The 24,395-nt window shown below is 42.1% G+C and overlaps 1 protein-coding gene and 2 non-coding genes across 4 annotated transcripts in view; 2 read left to right on the top strand and 1 right to left on the bottom strand.

Moving 5' to 3' along the window:
• Positions 1-3,684: 3,684 nt before the first annotated feature.
• The window catches only part of fgd5a (FYVE, RhoGEF and PH domain containing 5a), a 34,569-nt gene continuing 13,858 nt past the window's right edge, over positions 3,685-24,395 (bottom strand). The window contains exons 6-21 of one of the 2 annotated variants that reach the window (XM_037102090.1): positions 21,880-22,031; positions 20,788-20,944; positions 15,658-15,748; positions 15,119-15,169; positions 14,849-14,907; positions 14,058-14,129; positions 13,804-13,872; positions 11,358-11,441; positions 11,138-11,217; positions 10,894-10,990; positions 10,036-10,173; positions 9,666-9,768; positions 9,362-9,498; positions 8,371-8,499; positions 7,869-8,020; positions 3,685-5,267 (exon numbers count right to left, since the gene is read on the bottom strand). In XM_037102090.1, the coding sequence (XP_036957985.1) occupies positions 5,231-5,267; positions 7,869-8,020; positions 8,371-8,499; positions 9,362-9,498; positions 9,666-9,768; positions 10,036-10,173; positions 10,894-10,990; positions 11,138-11,217; positions 11,358-11,441; positions 13,804-13,872; positions 14,058-14,129; positions 14,849-14,907; positions 15,119-15,169; positions 15,658-15,748; positions 20,788-20,944; positions 21,880-22,031 (1,608 nt within the window). In that variant the 3' untranslated portion in view covers positions 3,685-5,230. The remainder of the gene's footprint in view (positions 5,268-7,868; positions 8,021-8,370; positions 8,500-9,361; positions 9,499-9,665; positions 9,769-10,035; positions 10,174-10,893; positions 10,991-11,137; positions 11,218-11,357; positions 11,442-13,803; positions 13,873-14,057; positions 14,130-14,848; positions 14,908-15,118; positions 15,170-15,657; positions 15,749-20,787; positions 20,945-21,879; positions 22,032-24,395) is intronic. The other variant, XM_037102091.1, reaches the window with a different exon arrangement.
• Positions 7,714-7,785, top strand: trnae-cuc. The gene has a single exon. It is a non-coding gene; the product is annotated as a tRNA-Glu (tRNA).
• trnae-cuc lies at positions 8,715-8,786 on the top strand. The gene has a single exon. It is a non-coding gene; the product is annotated as a tRNA-Glu (tRNA).

Genomic DNA, 24,395 nt, shown 5'->3' with positions numbered 1-24,395 from the left:
GCTCGGTGGAACAAGGTGTCTTCAACTTTCAGGTGCTCGGAGGAAATGAATAACTTTCCCATGCTTCCGATGCCTCTCTCACTTCTCTTTCTCTCTCGCTTTTGTTACTTCAAGTAAGTATTGGGTCATTGACACTCCTGGGATCATGTATCTAGAGCAACCCCAATCTTCCTATTTTCTGTTCTGCCTACTTTCTGACTGACATGCAATCACTTCATCTTCACTCGTCTAATTGGAAATGATCTGCTGGTCTTGATCTCTGTATCCAGTGACAGCGTCCTCACCAACACTCTCCCCTGCTCCCTTCCTTCCTTATTATCTGTATAGACGGGCCTTTAAAATTATTCATGAGCAAATGAAATCCTTGTTTACAGTTATCAAAGGATCCGTACTGTCCGATAAATTAAAGCCACATCCTTTTTTCTTCAGCTCGCTCTTAAATCAGGCCTGCTCCCGTTAACTCGCAGTCATTAATATTGCAGACGCTGAAAAAGAAATAGGCCAAAATGTTTTGTGCTGTTTCTTTGTCTTTAAATATTTATGGTAGCCACTGCTTTCCTGGTCGTGGTCCACCGCTGTCTGACTTGGTCGTCATGGCTGTGGGAAAGTCTTTGGCATAACTAATTAACTCATCTGAGATGGCTAGTGTTACCCAGCAGTGTGGCTCAGCAGGGGAAGGGAAAAGCCTGAAGAAAAGAAAGGCTGATTATGGTCCTTTTTATTTGGCAGAATTAAATCTGCAACAAGGCAATGTTTAATGTGAATTATTTATAGTTTCTGTGGTGATACAAACAAGTCACCTGAGGTTGACCTAAAATTGGAGTGCCTCTCTTGGATATATCTCGATACGCAACATGTATCTTGATATTTTGAAATCTCCTCAACAGCGCTTCTAAAGTGCTAGAACTGGGCGGCAGAATCAAATGTTAGGACATTTTTGACCAAACACCTCGATATTGACTTGCAGATGGTAGTGGAGGGATGACTATCGGTACTTTCACAAAATATTTACACAGTGCAACTTTTAATAAATAACTCTAAGTAATGTTGATATAATGAATGAAGTAGATAAAGGCAGTAGAACAAGTCTGGTAAGTTAAGATAATGACGTCACTTTACTGTAATGCTGCTTTTAAAACCAGGCAACGACAACACTTATGCTGTTTTATATCCAAAATCAGATGATTATATAGTTTCACACTGTAATAATGATATAATACTGATATGTTGCCCAGCCCAACATCACAGTCCTTTTAAATAATATATGTATAAGTGCTGACAAAAGACTCTGAAGCCTCAGGACATCACCGTTGTATCTGGCTGACACTCTTACATAATGGATGATGTACACTAAGGACACATGACTGTTAATGGACACAACACACTGATTGTTGGAGGATGTAAATCAGGACTTTCTAATTGAATGTGGAGTCACGCTCTCGTCCCTAATTTTTCCATTAGATAACATCATAGCAACAAGATATAATAAAAAAAAGAAGAAAAATGAAACAAAAACAACACATGATGTCCGGAATGAGGTAAATTTATAACTCCAGATGTGCCAGGGCAGTTAGTTTACTGTCACTCATTGAATAAGAGCTGTACAGATTTCTTTTTTCCCCTCTTTATACCACTTTTCATGAATTGATCTAAAAAAATATATACTGAATACACATGTTGCTGGTTGGATATTAAACTCAGTCAACACCGATGTTACACCTGGAAGTGCCATCATTACATTCACCAATATCATTCCCAGGCAAAAATGAAGCAGTCAGAGGAGAACATTAACTGAAATTTCTAAAATATCTCCTACATCTTTGTGTGTGTGTAGAGAGACTTGGTATACCTGTAGCATAAAGAGGGGTGCTGAGCCGAGTTGAAGACATGTCTCATTACTTCACACAAAATAACACTCCTTCTCTTCCTGCCACACTCTTGTTTGAATGAAGACTTGTACTTCAAGTTCCTATTAAGTTTCTCTTTATAGTGAAAAAAAACAGCTGCTTGAGCTTTAAGTTAATGACACCAAGACCAAGTGTATAATGTTGGACGAACAGTATCTTAAATGAGGAACCCCTCCAGTCATCTACATGTCTGAGGCAGTTCATTTGAGATCTGTTTGGCATTATTCACTGCTGCCCTCTGCTGGATGAAAGATACATTTTCACTGTGAGTGTGTTAGCCAATAACGCAATAACAATGGAAACACACTGGTACAGTACAGTATGTACTTATTTCAGCATCAGCCCAGTACTTATCTCAGCAGAGGGGCTGAACATTAAATGAACACCTGTACAAACAAATTCAATGCATAGTAACAACCCTTCAAAGAGTACAGCTTTCGTGAGGCTCATAATTGTAGCTGCGAAGGCCTGTGTGAAGGCAGATTGAACCACTGTGTATGGCCAGTTTGAGTGTCTAGTGTTTTTGTACAAAATCGTATATTTTTCTAATATGTTTGGGTCATTCTCTCTCTTCCTACAGTCAGAGATATAGAGGCAGATTAGAAAGATAAACTGAGGGGGATACAATGCATGTCATTTATGACCTGAAAGTTGCTGGGCAAAGTCAACCTCACTGACATTTTCTTAACAAAGAGGAACAATACCACAAAGATAGTAATTATACATGCGCTGCTGTTTTCACTGGACAAGTGTTCATGTGTTCACTAAGGGGTACACTAAACATTAGAACACAATTTCTTTCTTGCATTGGTCAGTTGGCTATTTTGCTTCCATGATATATTCAAAATTCACAGTTAGGTGTTTAATATATTCAGATTTCTGTCCTGGACGTATGTGCAAATAAGCTCATTTTAATCATACAGTCTCATTTTCAAACATAAAACATAAAATACCAGAAAATTTGTAATATGAAGTTTTATGGTGACATCTATTAGTTATTTACCAAAAAACTCCACTTCAGTAGCACTAACATACACCAAGCTTTCCAGTAATACTGCTTTCCATTTCCCAAGGGCTTTTGCTGAGGGGTTTGTTTATATACCAGTCATAGCCTAATTTATATAACATGTTGTTCCTAAACACTGGCAAAAGTAGATTTTTAAAATTGCTTTTGTTGATAGTATTTTCTGATTTATCGATTGATAAAATGAGATATACAAAACCCCCACTGTAAAAATCTTGAAAAAACAAAATAAGAAATTTGAACTTCTTATCCAGTGTGCAGAGGTTTACTCTGGAAATGTTTGCAAATGAGTGTCATTTTACCACATCATGTCTCATGTGCACAGTCAAAGAAACCTTATATAACTGTAATTTTAGAGTAACAGCTTCAAAATCATGGTGATGGTACAGCGTCTTGTAATAAGGTGGATGGTGTCTCTGTCTCAGCCACTCCTCCCCCATTACTTACCTTTGCACCACGTCAGTGAGAGGGTAGGATCACAGTGTTACATAAAAGTTTACTTCAGTATTCATTATATCTGACTACTTGTTACAGACATAGGATTGCACAAAAAAGTCAGTTCCTCTTTATATATAACTTCTCAGAAAATTTATAATGCAAAAAACATATGTCTTCATGTGAGTGCTCAACTGTGTAAGTTTAATGGTGAAGTCTAGAAAATTATCCTGTTCACCTGTAGTGTCTCCCGCTAGCGATAAAGGAACACATTAACATTTGAGAACAGGCAGCGCTGCATTGTGAAAGGACATTCAGTGCACTTTTTAAAGGAGTTTATTTTAATATGTATCTATATACATAAACATTTACAATGGACTATATGCAAGAAGTACAATCCATAATAACACTATAGGTATGGCACGTAGGATAAAGCTGAACAGTACTGAACAAATGTGTGCTTTAGAAACAGTGTGGTGTGATGGAAAGATGACAGATCACATGTGGTACGTCTACATTCTGACTGGAGTGGACAATGCCTCTAGGTAGGTTAGTTTGAACTATGCACGTGTGAGCAGAGAAGAGTGAAGCTCCAGCGAAGACATGAGCGGCTCAGATGATTCTAACACTGACAGTTTTTAGGTAGTGTGACAGTGGCTTTTTTTTTCAGCAGTTTTCCAAGTGGTTAAAGTGTGATTTTATCCAGCAGTGTATATACAGCATGAAATATGTATTAATAAAAGTGGCACAATAGTATATTCTTATGTTACTGGACTGTAACCAAGCTTAAAACACTATAAGATTAAGTATATAAGAGTAGATAAAAAGCTAATGTTATCAAGGTCTCTTCTGGAGACATGACAGTGGTACAGTACTGTGATAACAAAACAAGGAGTACAATTCCATTTCAGGCACATTCATCATCAGTTGCAAATTGCACTGCATTCAACTGGAAGAAATCAATTGGCACTTAAGAAACCGTATGACAAACCTACAGAATCAAATACAAAGTGAAAGTTGTAGAAATGCTGTTGAGTGGTTATCATGCCCGAGGTCATTCCACAGATTTGTCGCTTCAATACAAGACTAGACGAGGAATATAATGTACACACACCATGATGCTTAAAAATGACCTCTTAATCAGAACATTGTGTCACAACATTTCTACAAACAAGCCATATAATTCACTTAAGTTTCTGCAGTGTATACCTCACAATATATATTCAGAATACCAAATATCTCTCTAAAACGGTGACCAATATTTTCCCTTTTTTTCTAGCTGCAAATACTACTGTGGAGCAAAGTTGGTTTCGGATTTTCTTTGCAAAGTGATGTTTCATCCGTCACAGAACACAGGCTGTCACTGTCTCACGCGTATAAAAAAAAAAAACATTAAGGATGTGACGTTCTCCTGCAGAACCGAAACAGTGGTTTAATAATCCAGTGGAACCTCATAAAAAAGACATCAAAATACAACAACGTTAAAAAAGCTGACGTAGTGAAGACTCTTGTGTGGGGTGGTCCTTGTAAAAAGTTAAAAACAGAGGGAATTAAATGTTTCTTAAAGGGTTCCTGTGAAGACGGCTGGATCAGCTGAAAACCTGGGGAACCTTTAATCATTCTCCAACAAGAGGTTTCCATTTCTCCTCTCTACATAGCAGCACCCCTCCTACTTTTAACTCCCCACCATTGGGTGGCAGCGTTGTCTAAGATTCCACCTGGTGATTAAACTGTGACATGATGTTCCGCGACAGGTCAGACGGGATGAATCCTTACTGATGGTGTGAGTCCAGATGCAGCAGGTAGCTATGTTGTGCTCCACAGAGGAGTTCTAGCAGGGCGTGTTCGTTGAACTGAGCAGGTGCTATAAAACAGTAGCCTCCTCCATGGCATTGACCCATCTGAAACACAAAAAAAGGAAACATGAGACCTTTGAGGTGTTTGCTTAAAACTGCACACCACTCATTTCACACGGCGTGGTCACACTGCGAGTCACGGACAGCGCGGTGAAGCCAAAGAAAGCAGTTACATAACAGCCTCTTTGTTCAACCAGATCATGGGGACTATATACCTGTAGCATGGGGTGGGTTTGAACCTTGTGCACTTTTATCATGCAGGGACAGTCTCGCAAAAAGATACTACTGGCTGCATCACAGTAAATGAGGGATCCAGTGTTCTGGAGATCTTGACAGAGGTGGAATGTAACTAAGTACATTTCCTTAAGTACTGCACTTTAGTACAAATTTGAAGTACTTGTACTTCCAATGCATCCATGATGCTTCTTCTTCTACCACACTGCATTTCATTGGGCAATACTAACACTACTACTACTTTTTACTCTATAACTGTATTTGACAGTTATAGTTAAATATAAAACACATTCTAAACCTTTTCAAACATTTTGCATTTAAGAAACAAACCATGCATAAAACATAAAGTTGAGCCTAAACAAATAATCAGTTCATTTGTTTATTCATCAATTATCAAACATTTAATCTGCAAATGTTTGTATAATTGATTAATTGTGGCAACACAGGCAAAAATGTCATTTTAGTTGAGGCTTCTCAAATGTGACTATTCGTGGCCTCTGTCCATCTTAAATTGAAGACAAATTAAGACACATTGAGCCGTTTAATTGATATTTCAGTATAACACAACTGGATTGACCACGATCAAAAAAGCAGCAGGTTGATCCCTATTAAAAAGAGTTGTGGGCCAATATAATGTGCTTAAAAGAAATAACAAAATGCTGCTAAAACATGAATTTTTATGAAAATATACTACATAGATGTGTGAGTATATGTTTGTGTATCATTAAATATACTATGTACTATTTCCTTGCAGTGAGTAATACTGTTGTACTTTTATCTTTCTTGTTCTCCTTTTTTTTCCAACTTTTTTAATGTGGTATTGCTACTTTAACAAAGAATCTCGTTACACATTTTTAAATCACGACACATTTTTAAATGTATTTTATAAAATGTGGAATATCAGATCAGATAATCAGTGATCAGTATACCCATAGTATACAGTATATATATATATAAATGTAAATATACTGTATGTATAATTAAGTTTTACTTTTGATACTTAAGTGCATTGATATCATATTGATATTTACTCAAGTACTATTCATATGGGAGACATGGGACACATTATCTTTACCTTTAAGTTATTTTTACAACAGTGCACAGAAGTATATTACCAAAAAATTAAAATAAAAATCAGTACACATCTTTAAAAACTTATTTGTCATTATTACTTAATAACTTTACGTTTTGTGCATATATCCATTATTTACTGCAAATCATAGTCCAGCTGACACTGAGCTTTGAGCCTGGCACCAATGTTGATATTTGGTTTAAGACATATAAGTGATATGTTAACCGATTGTAAACAAACAGCCTTGACACGGACTCCTTCAATTAAAAATGTAAAATAAAATATTAAAAATTATCTACTTTTCAGTGCTCTGTGGTGAAGAAACTGTTTCTAAATAACATCAAGCCTAGTTTGTGATTTCTCTTCTGAAATGTCTTGTTGCTTATTGGTCGACATATATGCCACTACTAATATATCTGCAATAAGCAGTAATAGCAATAATAATATATCAACCAGGATGCATTCTCAGTCTACTGCTCTACAGTCAATAACATTTTCTCCTTTGATACTGTGCATATGTATAAGAATATTCACTTCTCTTTTGAACCCCTTTTCCAAGAAAAACCTTGAGATAGTGAATCCGAGAGGATAAAAATAAAGTGTCAACAGCCATTATGTTAATTGGTGCCTTTTGTGCAGGTCAGATTAAGCTGGAAGAGATAAACCAAGCTAATGCCCTTTAATAAACACATTCTGTCTACTTGAATTGTGAACAGCAGCATAACAATGCCACATATTAATCCACACAGTGTAATGCCTAAGGCGGTTGTCATCTTTCAGAGATACTGACTTTAATGCTGTCAGACTAACACTGCTTTTATCAAAGTATCTCTGCGTTGAAGAACACACGTACGGGTAAAATCAGCGAGTGAAAATAGGAAAATACAAAAGCAGATATGAGAACACCAGAATAAATCATAACAGCATTTTTGGTTGAGATGAAAAAAAAAGGGTGGATGAGGAAGTTGGATAATTAACTGAAAAGGAGTTAATAATGTAAATCCATATGGAGGCCCTGTCACTGTCACCTAGTTCAGCAATTCTCCATCAGATAAACATGTCATATAAGGGTGTTAATATAGCGCACTATGGAGTCCTGTATACTCCATATACAGTTCTGACAATTCATGTGCCCCGCCTACCATCGGTTATACCACAAATGTCGACCACGTTTTAAACCACAGGTCCCTGGTGGTCTAGTGGTTAGGATTCGGCGCTCTCACCGCCGCGGCCCGGGTTCGATTCCCGGTCAGGGAACACACTTTTCAAAGACGCATCAGCTCCACTGCAAGGGTAAAAGACAGCTGCATCCATCTTATATAAACAGCTCCAGTGCTGACCTGCGTGCCATCTGTTGATCATCGGCCCTGAAGGTGTAGTACAGGGTTTTCTTGTGGTAGAGATGGAACACGCTGCTTTCCTCTCCCTCCGGCCTCTCAGTCAGCTTGACGGTGAAGCCCTGCAGAGGTAGACTCTCCGAAGCCACTTTATCCTGAGGAAACCGGAGTGATGACATCAAACATGGGTACACAAGTTAAAAAAACAGTCTTGCTGTCAGCTGTATAACAAGAATTTTGTGTTTTGAGAAGAACAAAGTGAATATCAGATGTGTACAAAAGAAACAGAGAGAGCACAGAGAATCCCTTCATTAGTCACGTAAAGTGTTGTGCCCAGGAGGAAAGGTTCAGCAGTGGAAATGTGAGTATTAAAGAGCTCTTTGCTGCCCTGGCCTGACATGAAGAAGCAAAAGGATAGGTAAAGGCTGCGAGGAAATGCCTTTGAGTGATCGTGAGAGTGTGTGGAAGTTTCGGGGCTGGTGTGGGAGACTCTGTGCCCCCTCACCTCACGGGCTGTGAAGGTGTAGAGCACCTTGTCTTTGAGGAGGAACCACAGCCGTTTCCACTTCCTCTTGCTCTTCTTTCTGCGCTGCAGGCTGCCGCTCATGGTGGAGCCCTCCACTGCAAGCGCCACCTGATGAAATGTGAGCCATGTTAGATTGCACATACACCTACAGTAATACACATATAATACACTGCAATATGCTCATGTTATTTTGTCCAAGAAGGGTCAAAAGTAGATAGTGAACCCTTCTGGCAGCTGTTTTACACTACACCCGAATCTACAGCTCATCAACTTTTGCAGATGCCAGACATTCCAAATACATGGTTGCAACAGGTGCAAACATGTCCCTGGTGGTCTAGTGGTTAGGATTCGGCGCTCTCACCGCCGCGGCCCGGGTTCGATTCCCGGTCAGGGAACAGACTTTTGATTACTAGACGATAAAGAACTATTGATTTAAATTTTTACATATTAATACATAGTATTGCAGTAGGCAATTATGTGCTAAAAGTGAGCGTGTTTCTATTCAGACAAAACACTGAACTCAAATTACTCAAAAAAACTCAACATCACTAGCCTCCATGTCCATATTTGCAGGATATTCTCACACCTGATTAGTTATTTGATCTATGAAATGTTTGCTTCCCAAGGTCCAAGATGACGCCCTTAAAAGTCTTGTTTTGTTTGACCCACAGATATTTAGTTTTTTGTCATAGTAGAGGAAAGACACCATAAAAATTCACATTTAAGAAGCTGAAATCACATAACTTTGACTTGTTTCTTTAAAAAAAACAATCCTCAAACTGATTAAAATATTTGAATTAGTTGAGTTTAATTTAATTGTAGTAATTAGTAGTATTATTAACAACTAATTGGTTTATCAATTCATTGTTGCAGCTCTGCTATTTTCAATAACACGGTGAAATGTGTGATGCATCGAGATCAACACTGTATGATGTAGATGGTACTGATGGCAAATGGAGATGTAGCCCACCTGGTTGAGAGAGGAGGTGCTCTTCCTGCTCTTCCACAAACTCGGGGGCTGCAGGCTTTGGAAGACAGCAGAGAGAGGACGGCTGGCCCGGTGAGTCCGAGGGCTGGAGTTGCCACATGCCCCCGACACGCTGCCACCTACACACGCACACACAGTGCCGTTAATACCGTATCAAAGAGGAAGACACAGGATTGGCGTGCTAGGCACCTAAACGGAAGGGTACTGACAAAAAGTGATGGAATAAAGTCGTTCCCGGGATACCATCCGCAACTTCTCATAATGGAAAAGCAAAGCTGGGATTCACCTCTTTTCCTGAGCTCGGCATAGCAGTGGTCACACACTTTGGCCACCCTGTCTTTGAGGTACTTCAGTGGGTATCTGTTCCTGGAACAAGCACGGCACACCACCTGCTCAGAGAGACGGAGTACAAACATTAACAAACAGCACAGATAAACTCTTTAATTCAATACTTCATGGGGATTAAAGAAAAAACATGAACTGAATGACTGAACTGGATACTGGTTTTACTGGATAAATGGCAGTTTTCTTTTGTGTAAGTACTCGCAGTGCAGGTCAGTAATCTAAAACCAGGCATCCAGTACAGTGAAACAAAACTCGGGTAAGGACTGATCACAATCAAGCCAAACCAGTTCGCGCAGGTCTGCGTATCTGACCTTGCCACAGGCGTTGCAGTGGTGTCGTCTCAGCGTGAGGCTGAAGTCAGACGTACAGTTCATGCACATCATCACATGAGAAACTGGCACCAGCACAGGAGCAGCCTCTCCCAGGGCCATCCACAGCTTCTCTCTGGCCTGGGGACACATACACCACACCAGACAAGGTGAGAAGGTTGAGATGTTAGACAGCAAGTGTTACTGTATGTAAGTATATGACAAAAAGAGGCTTGGAAAATTAAAACATACATCTAGTTTTCAATCCTAATTATAGGAATATAACTGATTATTGCAGCAATCATTTCAATAGTAAATCACTATTCTAACTAAAATACAAGAACTATTACTAGCTGTCTTTCCTCTTATGTTCCAAGTGAACTTGTAGAAAGTGTCTGAAAGCCCGCCAAAAAATCCGAAAATAAATTTGAATCAAGCTTCTCTTAATCAACTGGTCAATCAACGTATATAGTTTCATCTGAAGCTGGAAGTGTAGGTTATGTTATGCATTGGTGTGATACAAAGATTAGAAGAGGTAAAGACCTAGAAACAAATACATTAAACCCCAAGGAGGAAAAAGAAGAAAACGAAGAAACAAAGTCAGTTGTCTTGGTCTTGTATGTGAGACACATTTAGACACATTACACACTCAGGATTTTTTTTTCGATTCATGTTTCATACTGCCTGGAGACAAAGGAGTGTAAACAGTTGATCGCTAAATGTTCACCAGGTCATAACTTGTTTGGGAAAAGTGCATTATCTCTTTTTTTTTTAAAAAAATGGCAAAAACCATCTCAAGCAAGCTAAATTCTTTTTTCTCTACACTGATGGACACGCAGCTGCTGTTTTAACTTTTCCTACCTCACTGCACGGTCCACCAAATGTACAGAGTCCTGCTGCATGGTCTGCTATGGCTCGACTCAACGTGTGGAACCAGTCCTCCCTCTCTCCGACTGAACTGAAGACAGAGACAGGCACACAATCACAGCTGATTCTAACGCTTTAGACCTAAAAGCATTAGATCAGATCAGAGGAGGTGAGTCTTGTGCCAGTCATCATCAAATTCACGCGCTTCATTTCAAGATTTTGGCCATCAGAAGCTCACCTGGCTGAGAGCGTAATAGTGATGTCAGACACCTCGATCCTAAGACAGTTCAGCACATGGTCCAGGACAGGTTTGCTCACCTGTGTGTGTGTGTGTGTGTGTGTGTGTGAGAGAGAGAGAGAGAGAGGGAGAAGGACAAAAACACATCAGAGTTCAGTCAAAAAATATTCAAGTTGGCTATAAGATAAGATTTTGTCAGAGAAGGATAAAGTTTCTTTACCTTCATCCCAGACAGAGAAAGTGTGTTCTTCAGCCTGTATTTTCCATCCTGCTGAGGGTAGGTGTACAGCATGATATCGTTCATCTGATAAAGAGGAAAAGAGGGGTCATGATGTTGAATTTATTTGTTTATCATGCTCTTCAAAGGAAAAACAGCAGCTACATGAGAATCTTAGCTGTGCCTCTGGGTTGCAAGAATTGACTTCAAATTCACAAATCAATACCCCATAGTGTCCACAAGGTGGGGATGTTGCCATGAGAAAAATACCTCAAAATTGCAGCACACACCTCTTTTGTTTATTCTTTCTTTCTTGAAAGCAACTTTATGGGCTCAGCTACTTACATTATGTTTCCCGTCTCAGTGTTCACACATGTCTGTGCAAAAAAATTCCCATGTATGCACGAAACAAAATAAGGCATTAAAAGTGTTTATTTGCTTGTCCGACCTAAAGTATTGTGATCCCCAGACCACACTGAGAGCCCATTGTGTTATGAGAGGTATTCCATTTTTTCCCAGACAAAAGAGGTGACATCATTGGTCACACCTAATGTGTGCTCTAAACATCCGCTGGGGCCGTAAAGGCAGCATCCAGGAATTCTCCACCCTGCTCCGGGCTCCAGGCCTCCCCTCTCCCTCCCGGCCTTCTCAGGCTACGCTGAGAACCAGGACTGGGTGGAACCGGCCACCTTCACCACAACAACAACAACAACACAAACAGTCGCAGTTACGGGCTCGCCGGCTGGAGACAAAACAGCGCATGATAGCCAAGCCTGAGGCCTGCCTCCGACCTCTGGGCTGCAGCCACCGCAGTTCGTGTGCTCCACCCTGCGCTGCTCGTTTACTCAGAGATTCCTTCCACAGAAAACCGAGCAAGTTCCAAGTTAACGACTTTCACAGATGAGACACAACATGCACCTACTTGACCCCTTGGCAAGTAAAACATTTAAATTTTCATCAGTTTCATCTCGTCTCATCACCTGCCTTCGTTCACTATTTCTTCCCTCCGGCAGCTCTCGGTATCTCCATCCTCCTCCTAATCCCCTCTCTCACTCATTCACCCCATCTCCCTCTTTTCTTTGAGCCACGTTTGTGACACGGCTGTAGCTTCACTGTGTCGCTGAGGTGACTGATGGTTTTCATCTTCACTGTTGTTTGGATTCTCTCTCTAAAAGCCCATAAATAAGAGCCGACCCACTGAAGCTGTCCACTTCAAGGGAGCAAATGGCTATATAACCCCAAGTATCACCTCTGGAATAGAGCAAAATAAATGATAAAGGACAAATAAATCCACACGGCTACATTACATTCTATGTGGATCAACTAGAATGAGCCAAAATCATAAATGCTGCTCCTGCGGATATGCAGCTCGAGCATAACTCACAACATGAGACAGCACTGATTGCTCATGGAACAATAGAGTGGGCTTCACTATTTCACGTTGTGTGTTTGTGCAGCACCACCGCCCCCTCCTCCGCCTCCACCGCCCCCTCCTCCCCACATTCTACAGGGTGTCTGGCCTTCACTTTGCTGTCAGTCCCCTCCCAGTACACAGGAAGCCAGCATCCAGTGACCCACACCAAACATCCTGCGAGGAAGTGGGGCCCTGGAAAACAAATCCTGAGAGGGGAGGAGAGGAGAAGAGCGGAGAGGGAGGCCTTTTCTTGATGGGTGTGGTGCCAAGCGGAGGTCTTGGGAGCCTTGGCCTCGCGCCCTGCCCTTCTAACCTCACCTACCTTGCAGACCGACCTCCGCCCAACATTCCCCCGTATTTTCACCGCTAACTTTGTTTTCACCACTGATTTAATGATATGGCAGGTGCTTTCTACTATGGTGCACGACGCTCAATCACCGATGTAGCAGTGATTTTATCTCACGGTCATTACAAGCTAATGTTAAACATCCCAGAATTCTTCAAACCCACAGAACTTCCAAAGATATGTGAATTTTAAAATTTTAGGTGAACCTTTCCTTTAAGGAGGCACAAGTTGTTCACCTTATCTTTGCAGAGAGGCTGGAAACAGGAAGAACCAGCCAGTCTGGCTTTTTTCAAAAAGTTACACCTCCGAAAACCTCTTATGCTCATTAACACGTTATACCTCATATGATTATGATGTGAGGTTGGCAAGAAAACTACAGACTCCAGGAAGTAACTGAGGCCTGCCAAGAAATGGCACGCGCACAACTTGTGAAACCAAATTTTACACAGATGAAATATAAGGTGTTAATGAGTGAACTTGCTAGTGGTTGAATTTTATGATCAGACAGAGCCAAGCTCGCAGTTTCCCTCTGCTTTCAATCCAATGTTAAGCTAACAGACAGATATGAGTCTAGTACAGATCCTCTTATCGAGCTCTCACCAAGGGAGATAATAAACATTCTTCACTAACTTTGCAGCCTAAATATGTGTTTGAGAGTTAGAGTTATGGAAAAGAAATAGAAATATTACCAGAAACAAGTGTCTGGGCTGCCTGCTTTTCTTCGAGACCTTCATAAGCGTGCCTTCTTTGACAAACATCTGCCAAAGAAAGAAGAAAAAACACACAGAGAAAAGGCATGAGAACGACTTGTTAGGCCATCAAATTTCTGCTCACATCAACTAGACCCTAGAGGTTTTAGACCCTGTTAAGGCCTTGAAATCTAAAGACTGTTATTAAAAGAGCGATGTGTCGCTGTGTTTTGATCGTGGGCCATGCTGCTCACCCTTCCAGGCTTCAGGAGGTCCCTCTTGCCCTTCACGCTGTACTCTATGTGGACCAGACGCAGCAGGTTCTCCTGAAGGGGGCAGAGAGATGGAGGGGGATTATCCAGTGATGGACGGAAGAGAAGACAGAGAATGAAACTGTCCCTGTTTGTTTGTGAATGAAAGGGAGGGAAGGCGGAAAAGGATGCGATACTGAAAAGTGAATCGGGGGGGAAGAGATAGAGGGAGCCTGTGTTTTCACGGTCTGTCACATTGTGAGTGTGTGTGTGTGAGTGTGTCAGTCCATGTGCTGTGAGAAAGAGAAAAAAAAGTGAGTGTGATAAACTGAGGAGGCAGGCCAAAGTGGGGCTCGACAGCGAGGGGCGAGAGAGACAGTGGGGGGAGGGTGAATTATCTCCATGTACTGCTCATGTTGGAGGGGGAGTGTAAGTAATGTCCACCCTCACACTGCTCCCTTTGTAATGATACACCTGGGACTTTCTGATGACATCATCTTTCCTCGCCCCTTGCATTAATCAACAAGCTGCGGAGGCCGGCGCCAAAGAGCGGTAGACCTCTCCTTCGCTCCAGCATTTGATTTAGAAGAGGGGTGCACACACAGGAAAAAAAACCCTCAGCTGTCTGACTCCTTCACGCTTCGTCTCCATCCGAAAATTGCTCTTTCATTGCCAGGCGGAATATAAAGACGTGTCTCAATGACGGCACGCTGGGCTGTGAATATGTCCGACCCAACAGGAGCTAAGCGGTCTCAATGGCGTAAACACATGGAGTGTACGCACAGTAAACTCACCCCCTGTTTCAGATTGTCGTTGGCCTGGTCTGCCACTTCGGACACGATCACCAAGGCAGCTGCAACACAAACAGAGACAGAAAGAGAGAAAGAGAGAGATTTATGCACAAGTGGATTCAATAAAGACACTCAGTGACTGTTGCTCAACAACTATGGCCTGATACAAGTCGAGCAGCTGCACTGTGTATGTGTCAGTATGTGTCTTTGACTACTGAAAAGACGTCATTGTCGTGGTTATGAATATCACAGAGATCCATTCTGCAGGTTTACCTTGTGTGTCCTCGTATTCTTTAGAATCAGGAGAGAGGTTGTTCAGGTAATCTGGAGAAGATGGGAAAATAAAGATACGGTACTCAAACTGATGCTCAAAAGGAAAAATGGGGCCAATCTTTTAACTGGCTGTGAAGTGCAGCTTGTTCACTGCACAAAGCTAATCCACAATATTATGCTAATAGTCCTATCTGCTCTACAATTTGTGAATCTAAAAGTGAGTGTATGTCATTTTTTAGTTTAAATAAACCAATTTTACTGCATACACCTGACAACATATGTTTGTTAAAGCAATAACACACATTCTTGCTCACCTAAATACGTTTGCTGCTACAGCTTTACTTGGTTAGGTAGGCTACGTGAGCGGTAGGCTGTCTGAAAAGTAGCGAACGGTGTCTGCTGTTAACCAAAATCAGTGCGCTCGTACCGTTTAACTGTGTTTTGGCAGCTATTGTTATGTTATAATTGTAACTACTGGCTGCTACGGCTGCTGTTCAGCAAAATTTACTAGCCTACATGCATGTGTGTTTGAGTGTTACCTGTGAGCAGCATTCGATATTGAAGCACCCTCACTATAACCTGCAGCAGCTGGTGTTTCAGTGGGACTTCAGCTTCCTCTGGGCTTCTTGTCTGCACACACACACACACACACACACACACACACACACACACACACACACACACACACACACACACACACACACACACACACACACACAAAGCCACATGAATTAGATTTTTAAGAAGTTAATATGCAGGTGTTCTAATAATAATAATCTGATTCAAAAAGTTAGTTTGCAAGCCAAGAAAGTTGCATCGCCAATATGCATCCCCGACACCAACGTGGCCGTCACTGGTCAAGTAAGATTATGGCTATACTGACAGCTGTCGTTATTTGAAAGGAGAGTCAGTCGGTTTGTGAGCTAGCTAAAACAGTCGTTAGTTTTGGAGTGTTAAACAAGAAGGCTGTTGAATATGAAGAGGACGCTGGACGAGAGGTTTTGCACTTAACTCCGTTTACTTAATGCAACTGTTTCATCATGTGGAATCTTTCTACTTACATATTGTACTTCAACTATTTAATGACAAATTCAATCTGTCTTGAGTTGAAAATGCATCTTTTGAATTGACAAATGTCAAATGCGAAATTCATGGAACAATTTAAAACATTCTTTATCTCCCTCCATTCACCACTGTACAGTGGTGGGCCTTCGTCTCTCTGTACACCACGGGGCCACCTTGGAAGCCAAATGGTTATAATGCCACAATCGTCAGCAATTCAGTTCTAGCCACACATTTTTTTTTTTTTTATCTCTGTTTCCTGTCTATCTCATCACAGTCACTATATATAGGCAAGGTGTAATGTGTTATCCCACCAAAGGACCCCACAGTTTCTCTGAACTGCCTGCGCAAACCACAACTCTGTGTGTTCTAAATGAGGGTAACCTCTTTCATACGACGCTGCAAGTCAAGGTCACAAGTGACCGTCCTACCGGCTGACCTTCACACGTCTTTCCAGCACACAAAAAACCTGAACACCTCCTATTCTTCTTCTCAAGCGAGTCATTTGTGGGTGAAAGGGGACAGAAACTGGCACAATCAAAGAGAGCTTTGGAAAATCAATCAGGATCTAATTGTCTCTGACAGGTATTTATGCCCTGAGCGGGAAAGGAGCAATGGGGGACAGGGACGCACGCACACACACACACACGCACACACACACACACACACACACACACACACACACACACACACACACACACACACACACACACACACACACACACACTAGCAGTCTTTTCTAATCCAATGAAGTCCTCTCCTACATTAGAGAGGTACAGATAGCACCCTGCGGGGAACAGCATTTTCATCTTATTTACACTGCACACACGCACACACACTTGGGGACCCACGCAGACACACACTTTACTCATCTCAGATTCATTCACCAACACATACGATATATTATTGATGCCGCCCTCCACACACAGGCACAGACAGACCTTGGGCTGGTGATGAGATAACGGCGATTAGGCCTGTAAAGGGGAGGGGAGGGACGTGAGTTAAACACAGCACTCTTTGTCTTCATTACCACAGTCTGGAGTGCAGGAGTCAAGAAGTAAGAGAGAGAATTGGTGCCTATTTTAATGAGGAGGGCTTCACGAATATTCACTTTCTCTTTTTGTTTCTTGTTCTGTTTTTTTCTCTCTTTAACTTCAGTCCCCAGCAACCCACTTTGCTCTCACTTTTCTGTCCTCCTCCTCTCTCCTGATCTCCGCATCGAGTACAATAACAACCCGCTCTCCACTATTAAACCCGCTTGGCTTCCGAACATCCGCTTCTCTTCAAGTGTCGCTTGCAAATTGTCATCCAATTGACACTTGTTTGGGAAGAAGTGGCTTTCCAGAGATGGTAATTAGCGTGTGGTTTGTTTGGGTGAGCGAGCCAAACGGAGGAGGAGAGAAGAGGGAGCATGCGACGCCTCGTGCTGGGAGATAAACACGTACACACACACACACGCACACACACACACACACACGGACCAAAGAAAAAACACACCTTTCACACTCTGTCACGGCCAGCTGATTTGCTGCCTGCACACACACAACTGATCTAATTGGGGAGTTGTAAAGGAGGCTGCTTCTCTAATTAGCTTCTGTCTGCCTCATTGCCCAGCTGCCTTTACAAGGAATTCACTCCATCGCTCTCCCCCTCTATCGCTCTCTGTCCACCTGCTGCACAGCCTCCTCCACTCCCCTCCTGGGCTTCTCGCACATGAGGAAACACACACACACGCAGGCATTGCACAAACACAGACTATGACATGAATATAAATCTGAGATGGAGTGCTTTGGAAAGAGATTTCATAACCAGTTTCACAAGATCCACTCAATTTGCGTACGGACATGCCCCTTGCAAAACAATCAGACACAAATACACCGAGGCCAAAACGCTCCCAGAAAAAAGAGAGAAGCACACATGTTCACACAAACACAGACACACACAGACACACACACACACACACACTCATGCACACCTCACCGTGTCGGCCAATGTTTATAGATGGTGTGGTAAACAGGTAAGGGGGCTGTGGAGAGGAGGCTTTAATCCTGTAAGGGTGTAGCTCTGATCTGATCAGGGTCTGAGGCTACTTCATCACTGTCACCACCACATCCACAATGAAATTACTACCACTTAAACTGCTGGACTTTGGCTTGTAGCAATAAAAAAAAGGAGGAGCAGGAAGGTTGAGGAGAAAGAGGTGTTGCGGGAGGTAAAAATGGTAGCTATTCTTGGAGATTAAACCTTTTTAAAGGAGACACGTTGTGCTAATTTTCAGGTTCATAAATTAATTCTGTGTTACTACTAGATAAGAATAGGTTAACATGCTTCAGTGCTCATAAAAGCACACCAGTTATCTCATAAACACAGCCCTGTATCCTCCCTCTGTCTGAAATGCTCAGTTTTGGCTCATGTCTCTTTAAGGCCCTTATTGGTCAGCTCACACATGCCTGACCCAGCACCTGTGCTAAGTCAATTCTTACATGCCAAACAAGCCACTAGGCATAAATCATGCAAACAAGAGACACTGTGATTCACAGAATCAGAATTAAAGGCGATACAGTGTTTTCTGTGGGAGAAAGCAGCTTCTGTTGGTGCCGGCTTTGACCTTTCTAACTTTTAAGATCATTTACATGCACACAAACCTATGATACCCAGAGGGAATGGAAAAACAAAACAAAACAAAAAAAGCTAAAAACGTGTCTTTTAAATGTGCAAACTGAAACCACTCAAATGAGCATCTACAATCCTGTGAAGTATATTGACTTGTGAAGCGTCACACACACAGCCAACGACCTCAGTAGCAGGTATAGTGCTTCCCCTGACCTGCATGATCCTCCTGGCGCTCCCTCTGCCCTCCTTCTCCCTCATTACAGCAGGGTCTCACACACCGTGCTATTCCCATGGCAGTCCTCTGATTCAACACAGCATCCATCATACATACACACAATGCCCCTGGTGTGGGAGGGTGAGTTGGACAGACCCCTATATTATAGCCTTATATGCAATATGGGACACATAAACACATTATGGAGTGTGTATAAGCAGTGGCAGGTGGGGTGAATCTACTGAGAAAAGGTTACTGAATATGCCTCTGGGTGTTAATTTGAGAGGTGTAAGATGAATCACATGGACACAACAAGCTGAGTTTTATTCTGACCAACCTCTCTACGTGGGAAGACGATATGTGTCCGTAGATGAGATGATATCCTTTCATACAATTATCCTTCTTTGCAGATTAATCCATTTATGGCTACTTCAGATAGCAATTAGTGGTTTATGACGGGAGATCGGTGTCTAATATCTACTTCATGATGCTGAAACGAAGTGGCAAATTATTGACTTTGATCAAGGTTATCAGGGGCTGAATTATTAGCTGGCATCGACCGAGTGTGAAAACATGCTGTAAAATACTAGAGGTCAGTGTTTGCTGAACACGGTGACAGTTTACAGTCTTTGTCTCTCACCTCCACTCCTCTCTGTTTACATTAACTCCAGTGGAGTCTGGCAGAGCCAAAGTTTTTCGGGGAAGGGGCAGCTGCTGTTGAATATTCATGAGCGGAGACAGTTGGTGCCTTGTCCGTTCGCTTTTCTTATCAAACGAGAAACGCCTGGAACCACTCACGGTCAACCAGAGTACAGCATGGAACTAGTAAGGCGTACATTCGGGGGAAAGCTGAGCTGAATAGGTAACTTTGGGAACTCCAAACTTGACTGTATGAGCATTCTTACACAAAATGAAACACTACAATTGGACAGAAACTGTTTTTAATAAACCAACAAGGACCAAATTAGAATGAATCATTTTAACTGTTTTATTTATGGTGACCTATGTGCTGCTACACAGCAGTTTTAACTCTGTTAAAAGCGAATCAATTTTATAGATCAGGACACAGCTGCACGAAAAAGAGAAATCTTCTTCCATATCTCTGTGGTCTTATCTATAGGCTCTTTAATATGCCTTCTTTTTGTTTAAACTACCTAATTATATTGTTGCCAGCTGGGACTATACCCTCTCCTATTCAACATAAGGATATGGTGTTGATTAAGTGGACTAGGGACACAATCTGTGAACCACTGTGGCGGATTTAGAATGGGCTTTTGCTGAGTCCTGATCCCAGCACCCAAATCCCACTTCCCTGGCCTCTAGGGAGGATAAAAGATGAAGAGATCAACGATGGACAAAGAATGAGTATTTGGTGTTGAGTGGGAATAAAATATGCGAGCATGACAGTGGAAAGGTCAGTCCTAGCGAGAGGAGCGGGACAGAGAGGGTTTAGAAAGGCCATTATCTCCCTGTGGAAGCTGGGTGACAAAATCTAAGTTGAGAGCTGCTGAGTGGGTGCCGAGGGAAATACACGGCTCGATCTCTGCTCCCTGCAAACACCCACAAGGCTTCACTTTCACTCCGCAAACATGGAACCTGAGATTCGTATATGTGACTGTCAAAATACTCCTACCAGTACCACTTTGAAGGGGATTTTTCACTGAAGTAATTAACACGTACAGACAAATGGGAACAGACAATGAGACTAATGTTGGCGGGAGACACAATTAAGAGTTCCCTTCATCTGCTCAGGTTCACGTCTGTCAGCTCAGTGTTTTACCTCAAACTTCTTGACGATGCTGGCGAAGGTCGGGTTGTTCCTGCAGCTCTCTTCCAGTATGGACATACTGCGATCATACTCCGAGATATACGTGTCAAACACCCGAAATTCCTCCCGCCGTGACAGGATCACATCCACCACCCTTTGGCTCTCCTCCCTACACACACACACACACACAAATTAGAGATCAAGACATCTACAGAAAACACAACATTAATGGTGACTGCGCTGCATTATGATCTCTGCAAGATCATCATTTGTTCCTTTTGTGATAGTAAACCATTTTAAAATCTTGAGCCTAAAAAGAAGTTACTGCTGAGGTTCTCTACAACTGTTGTTTTATTTCAAAGATAATTTAGTCTTAAAGATAGTTTGACATTTCCAAAAAAATGTTGTCCACTTAATATTCATCTAGCAGCACAAAGCAACCACCAATCAACACAAGAGGTGTTGATTGGTGGACAGTTCACCCTCAGCCAGAGTCAGGTCAGCTGTTTCCTCCTGTTTTCGGCTTCTTTCTTTATGCTACTCTAAGCTGACCAGCTGCCTTGTATTAAGTGTACAGACATCAGAGTGCCCAAGTCCTAAAATGTCAAACCATCCCTTGAAGGTTCAATAAAATTTTACTTAAAAAATAACCTAACATTATCTTAAGGATGTGAAGAAATATCAAACAATACTGAAATTATGAAAGCCAGTATTGGTATACAAAACATATTAAAAAAACGCCTAGCTGTTTCCTATTAATGAGAAAATAAGAAAAGTACACCAAATGCTTTAAAGGACAGAGAAGTTAATTATCAATATTACAAACTCCTGGAAAAGCATTTCTGTGCAGCAGTGCTACTGTAGCTGCCACGCGAGGCCTCTTGGATGAAGAATGACCTCTCAAATTATTATATGAATTTTAAAACAGGGCTAGGATAGTGTGGAATAATTATTTTGACCTCGGCAGAGAATGAATTATGACCATGGTGGAAGTCTCTTTACTCTACATCCGTACTGCAGTAGACTGTGAACGTGCTACATTTGTGAGACACACCAAAATGAAAACTGAGCATCAACAACAGCAACCTCCGTCTCGTTTCTCACCACTGGCTGACGCGCTCCTCCAGCTCAGCGAGGATGCTGCTGTGGAGGGTGTACACCTGTGGGAGTTCGCCCAGTATCTCCCCTAACCTCTGCTCCTCCAGCACAGGCTCCCCTTCCTCGCCCTCGGCCTCTGTCACTGCCGACCTAAAGTCCTGCATGAGAGAGAGGGGAAACAGGAGAGGAGAGATTTTCAGTAAGACAAAAGAGTGGGGTAGAAAAAGAACGTAAAAGAGAGAGGAATGTGAGAGGAAGGGAGGGTGAGCAGGAGAAATGAAAGGCATGGAGGAATGAGGAATGAAGGGGGGGGGCTGAAAAATGGAGGAAGGAAGGAAGGTCAGATCCTCCTAAACATCCTTCCTGCCACCCTCCCTTCAAATCACCTCAGCGCCTTCCCACCTCTTTGGGCTCTGTCCAGGCATTCAGGAAAGGCGGCGTTGCTTGCACAAGAGTTACACACCAGGTGTTGTTGCATAATGACCTTGGTGCTCAGTGACACAATACTGTTTGTGTAGTCCCCACTTTTCATGTCTAAACTAAAAATTCCCTGATATACAATGAATTCCAGCCCATTCGGCGCACATAAAACATAAGCAACAGGCATTAATGGCTGTAGTCCCAGAGACTAAGAGGACTACAGTGAGGAGTTATGGCACATGGGAGCGCAAAAAGCAGGAGAGAGGTTATTTATCTACTCAGCAAATGAAGATGAAAAATAGAGGAAAGTGGGTGAATCAATGGACGGTGTCATCGCGCTTTTAAAAGAAAACTCAGCTCTCCCTGCCTGGCAGAACAACGCTCATATATACACTGTATAAAGCTTTGGTGTGCATGTAAGGGATAAGCTTCAGGAGCCCATCTATCCAAGTTCTGTGTAAAGCACAGACATAAAACAAATAGAGTTGTCTCAGTCAGATAATGTGGTGACACCGGGCGCTCTGGAACATGCTGTTGATCATGCACAATCGATCGCGTTTGAGTTAACATTCATCACATCTGCCGGGGTGAAGAACAGCTACTTTAACAGCAGTGGTTGACTACTTGGCCTAACACACACACACACTCAGATCCATGAATGAGAGGAGCTTTACTCTCCCTGCTTTCCTCGCGTAAGGCAGGTCAAGAAGCAACGTTAAGCAGTTGGCGGAGCCGCCAGTCATGCTCGGTCATAACTCCAGGTCACGTGTTACCGCCAACAAGAAAAAAATAATAAGCCTGAGCGTCATATGTCGGAGGGAAAGTCCTTTAAAAGAGGAGCAGGGCCTCCCTTCCTATGTGGGGACAGACTCTGGAAATTCTTTGTATTCTTGTTATTCCTTATCAAACAATGGAACAATAGCTCATGTGTGCCTCTCACTTAACGCTGCTCCTGTGTCCACCCCCCTCCCCCCACCCCCCAACAAAACATAAAATAAAAAATGAGTGTTTGTGTTACTGGAGTGTTCCCCAGCTGAATTACTTGGTTTCATGCTAATTATGTCATCATTCTGCATCCAAAAGTCACTAATATCTCCACGCATCACTGTTAGAAGTTTAAGGAACAATAAGACACCTCAGCGCTTATGCATTATGCAACAGCGTGATGAAAAAGCCCTCAATGTCACCTCTGAAAGGTGTCAAAAAGATTCAATTAACGGTTGTGGCAACACAGAAGAGGGGTGCAAGCCAAGGTTACTCCGTATGCATGAGGAAAGATCATTTACGTAGAATAATAGATTGGATAGTTCAGGCTATATAACTGACAAAATGTCACGTCTGATGCACTGATGCCCATATTGACTTGCAGCATATGTTTCTGTCTGTACTTTGGCATGCGGCAGCTAATTAGTATAATTGAGCATCCTGATGAGATTGCAGATTTATGATTATTAGAGGGCTCCATTGCATAATATTTGCATTTGTTGCAGTTTAATGGCATCAGATTACACATTACACAAATTTGCTGCTTTTGTACTCACGGCAGGCTTTCATAAATCACAGAGAGGGCACGTCAGAAATCCAGGTTATGACCTCACTCAAGGTTATAAGGTACAGTCTGACTGATGGGCTTCTCTGGGTTCAATGAGTCTTGCTGTCAGATTTGTACAGGCAACCATCAACTTAACACCTACCATTCTTTAAGAGGTGTGAACTCTCCGGCGTGAGTTTCATTGTTTTAGCTGTTTCAATATCATTTCTGTGGTATTTTTCGGTAAACATTTTTTTTTGTTCCACATTCTGCAGGGATGTGCTCTTATTTTGACAGGCAGTGAGAGAGGAATGATGGAAACAGTTGACAACAGTCGGCTGTGATGCGTGGCAGACCTCGACAGGCTTACCACAGCTCACCTTTCAATCCTCTGCCCTGCACTAACAACACCCGTAACTAGTGAGAGGCAAATTCTCTATTACAAGTTCAACCTGGTCATACGGAGCTTATACCATACATCCGACGTAGCCAGTAGGCCTCTTCGTGACCTTTAGGTGGCAGATTGCTAGCTGATCTGCTTGCATATCAGTAGAGTAACGGTACAGGGACA

The sequence above is a fragment of the Acanthopagrus latus genome, chromosome 6 (genome assembly GCF_904848185.1).
Source record: "Acanthopagrus latus isolate v.2019 chromosome 6, fAcaLat1.1, whole genome shotgun sequence".
In the NCBI taxonomy this organism is placed as follows: domain Eukaryota; kingdom Metazoa; phylum Chordata; class Actinopteri; order Spariformes; family Sparidae; genus Acanthopagrus; species Acanthopagrus latus.
Note: the sequence above shows the minus strand (reverse complement) of the source record. Positions and strands in the feature narration are given on the sequence as shown.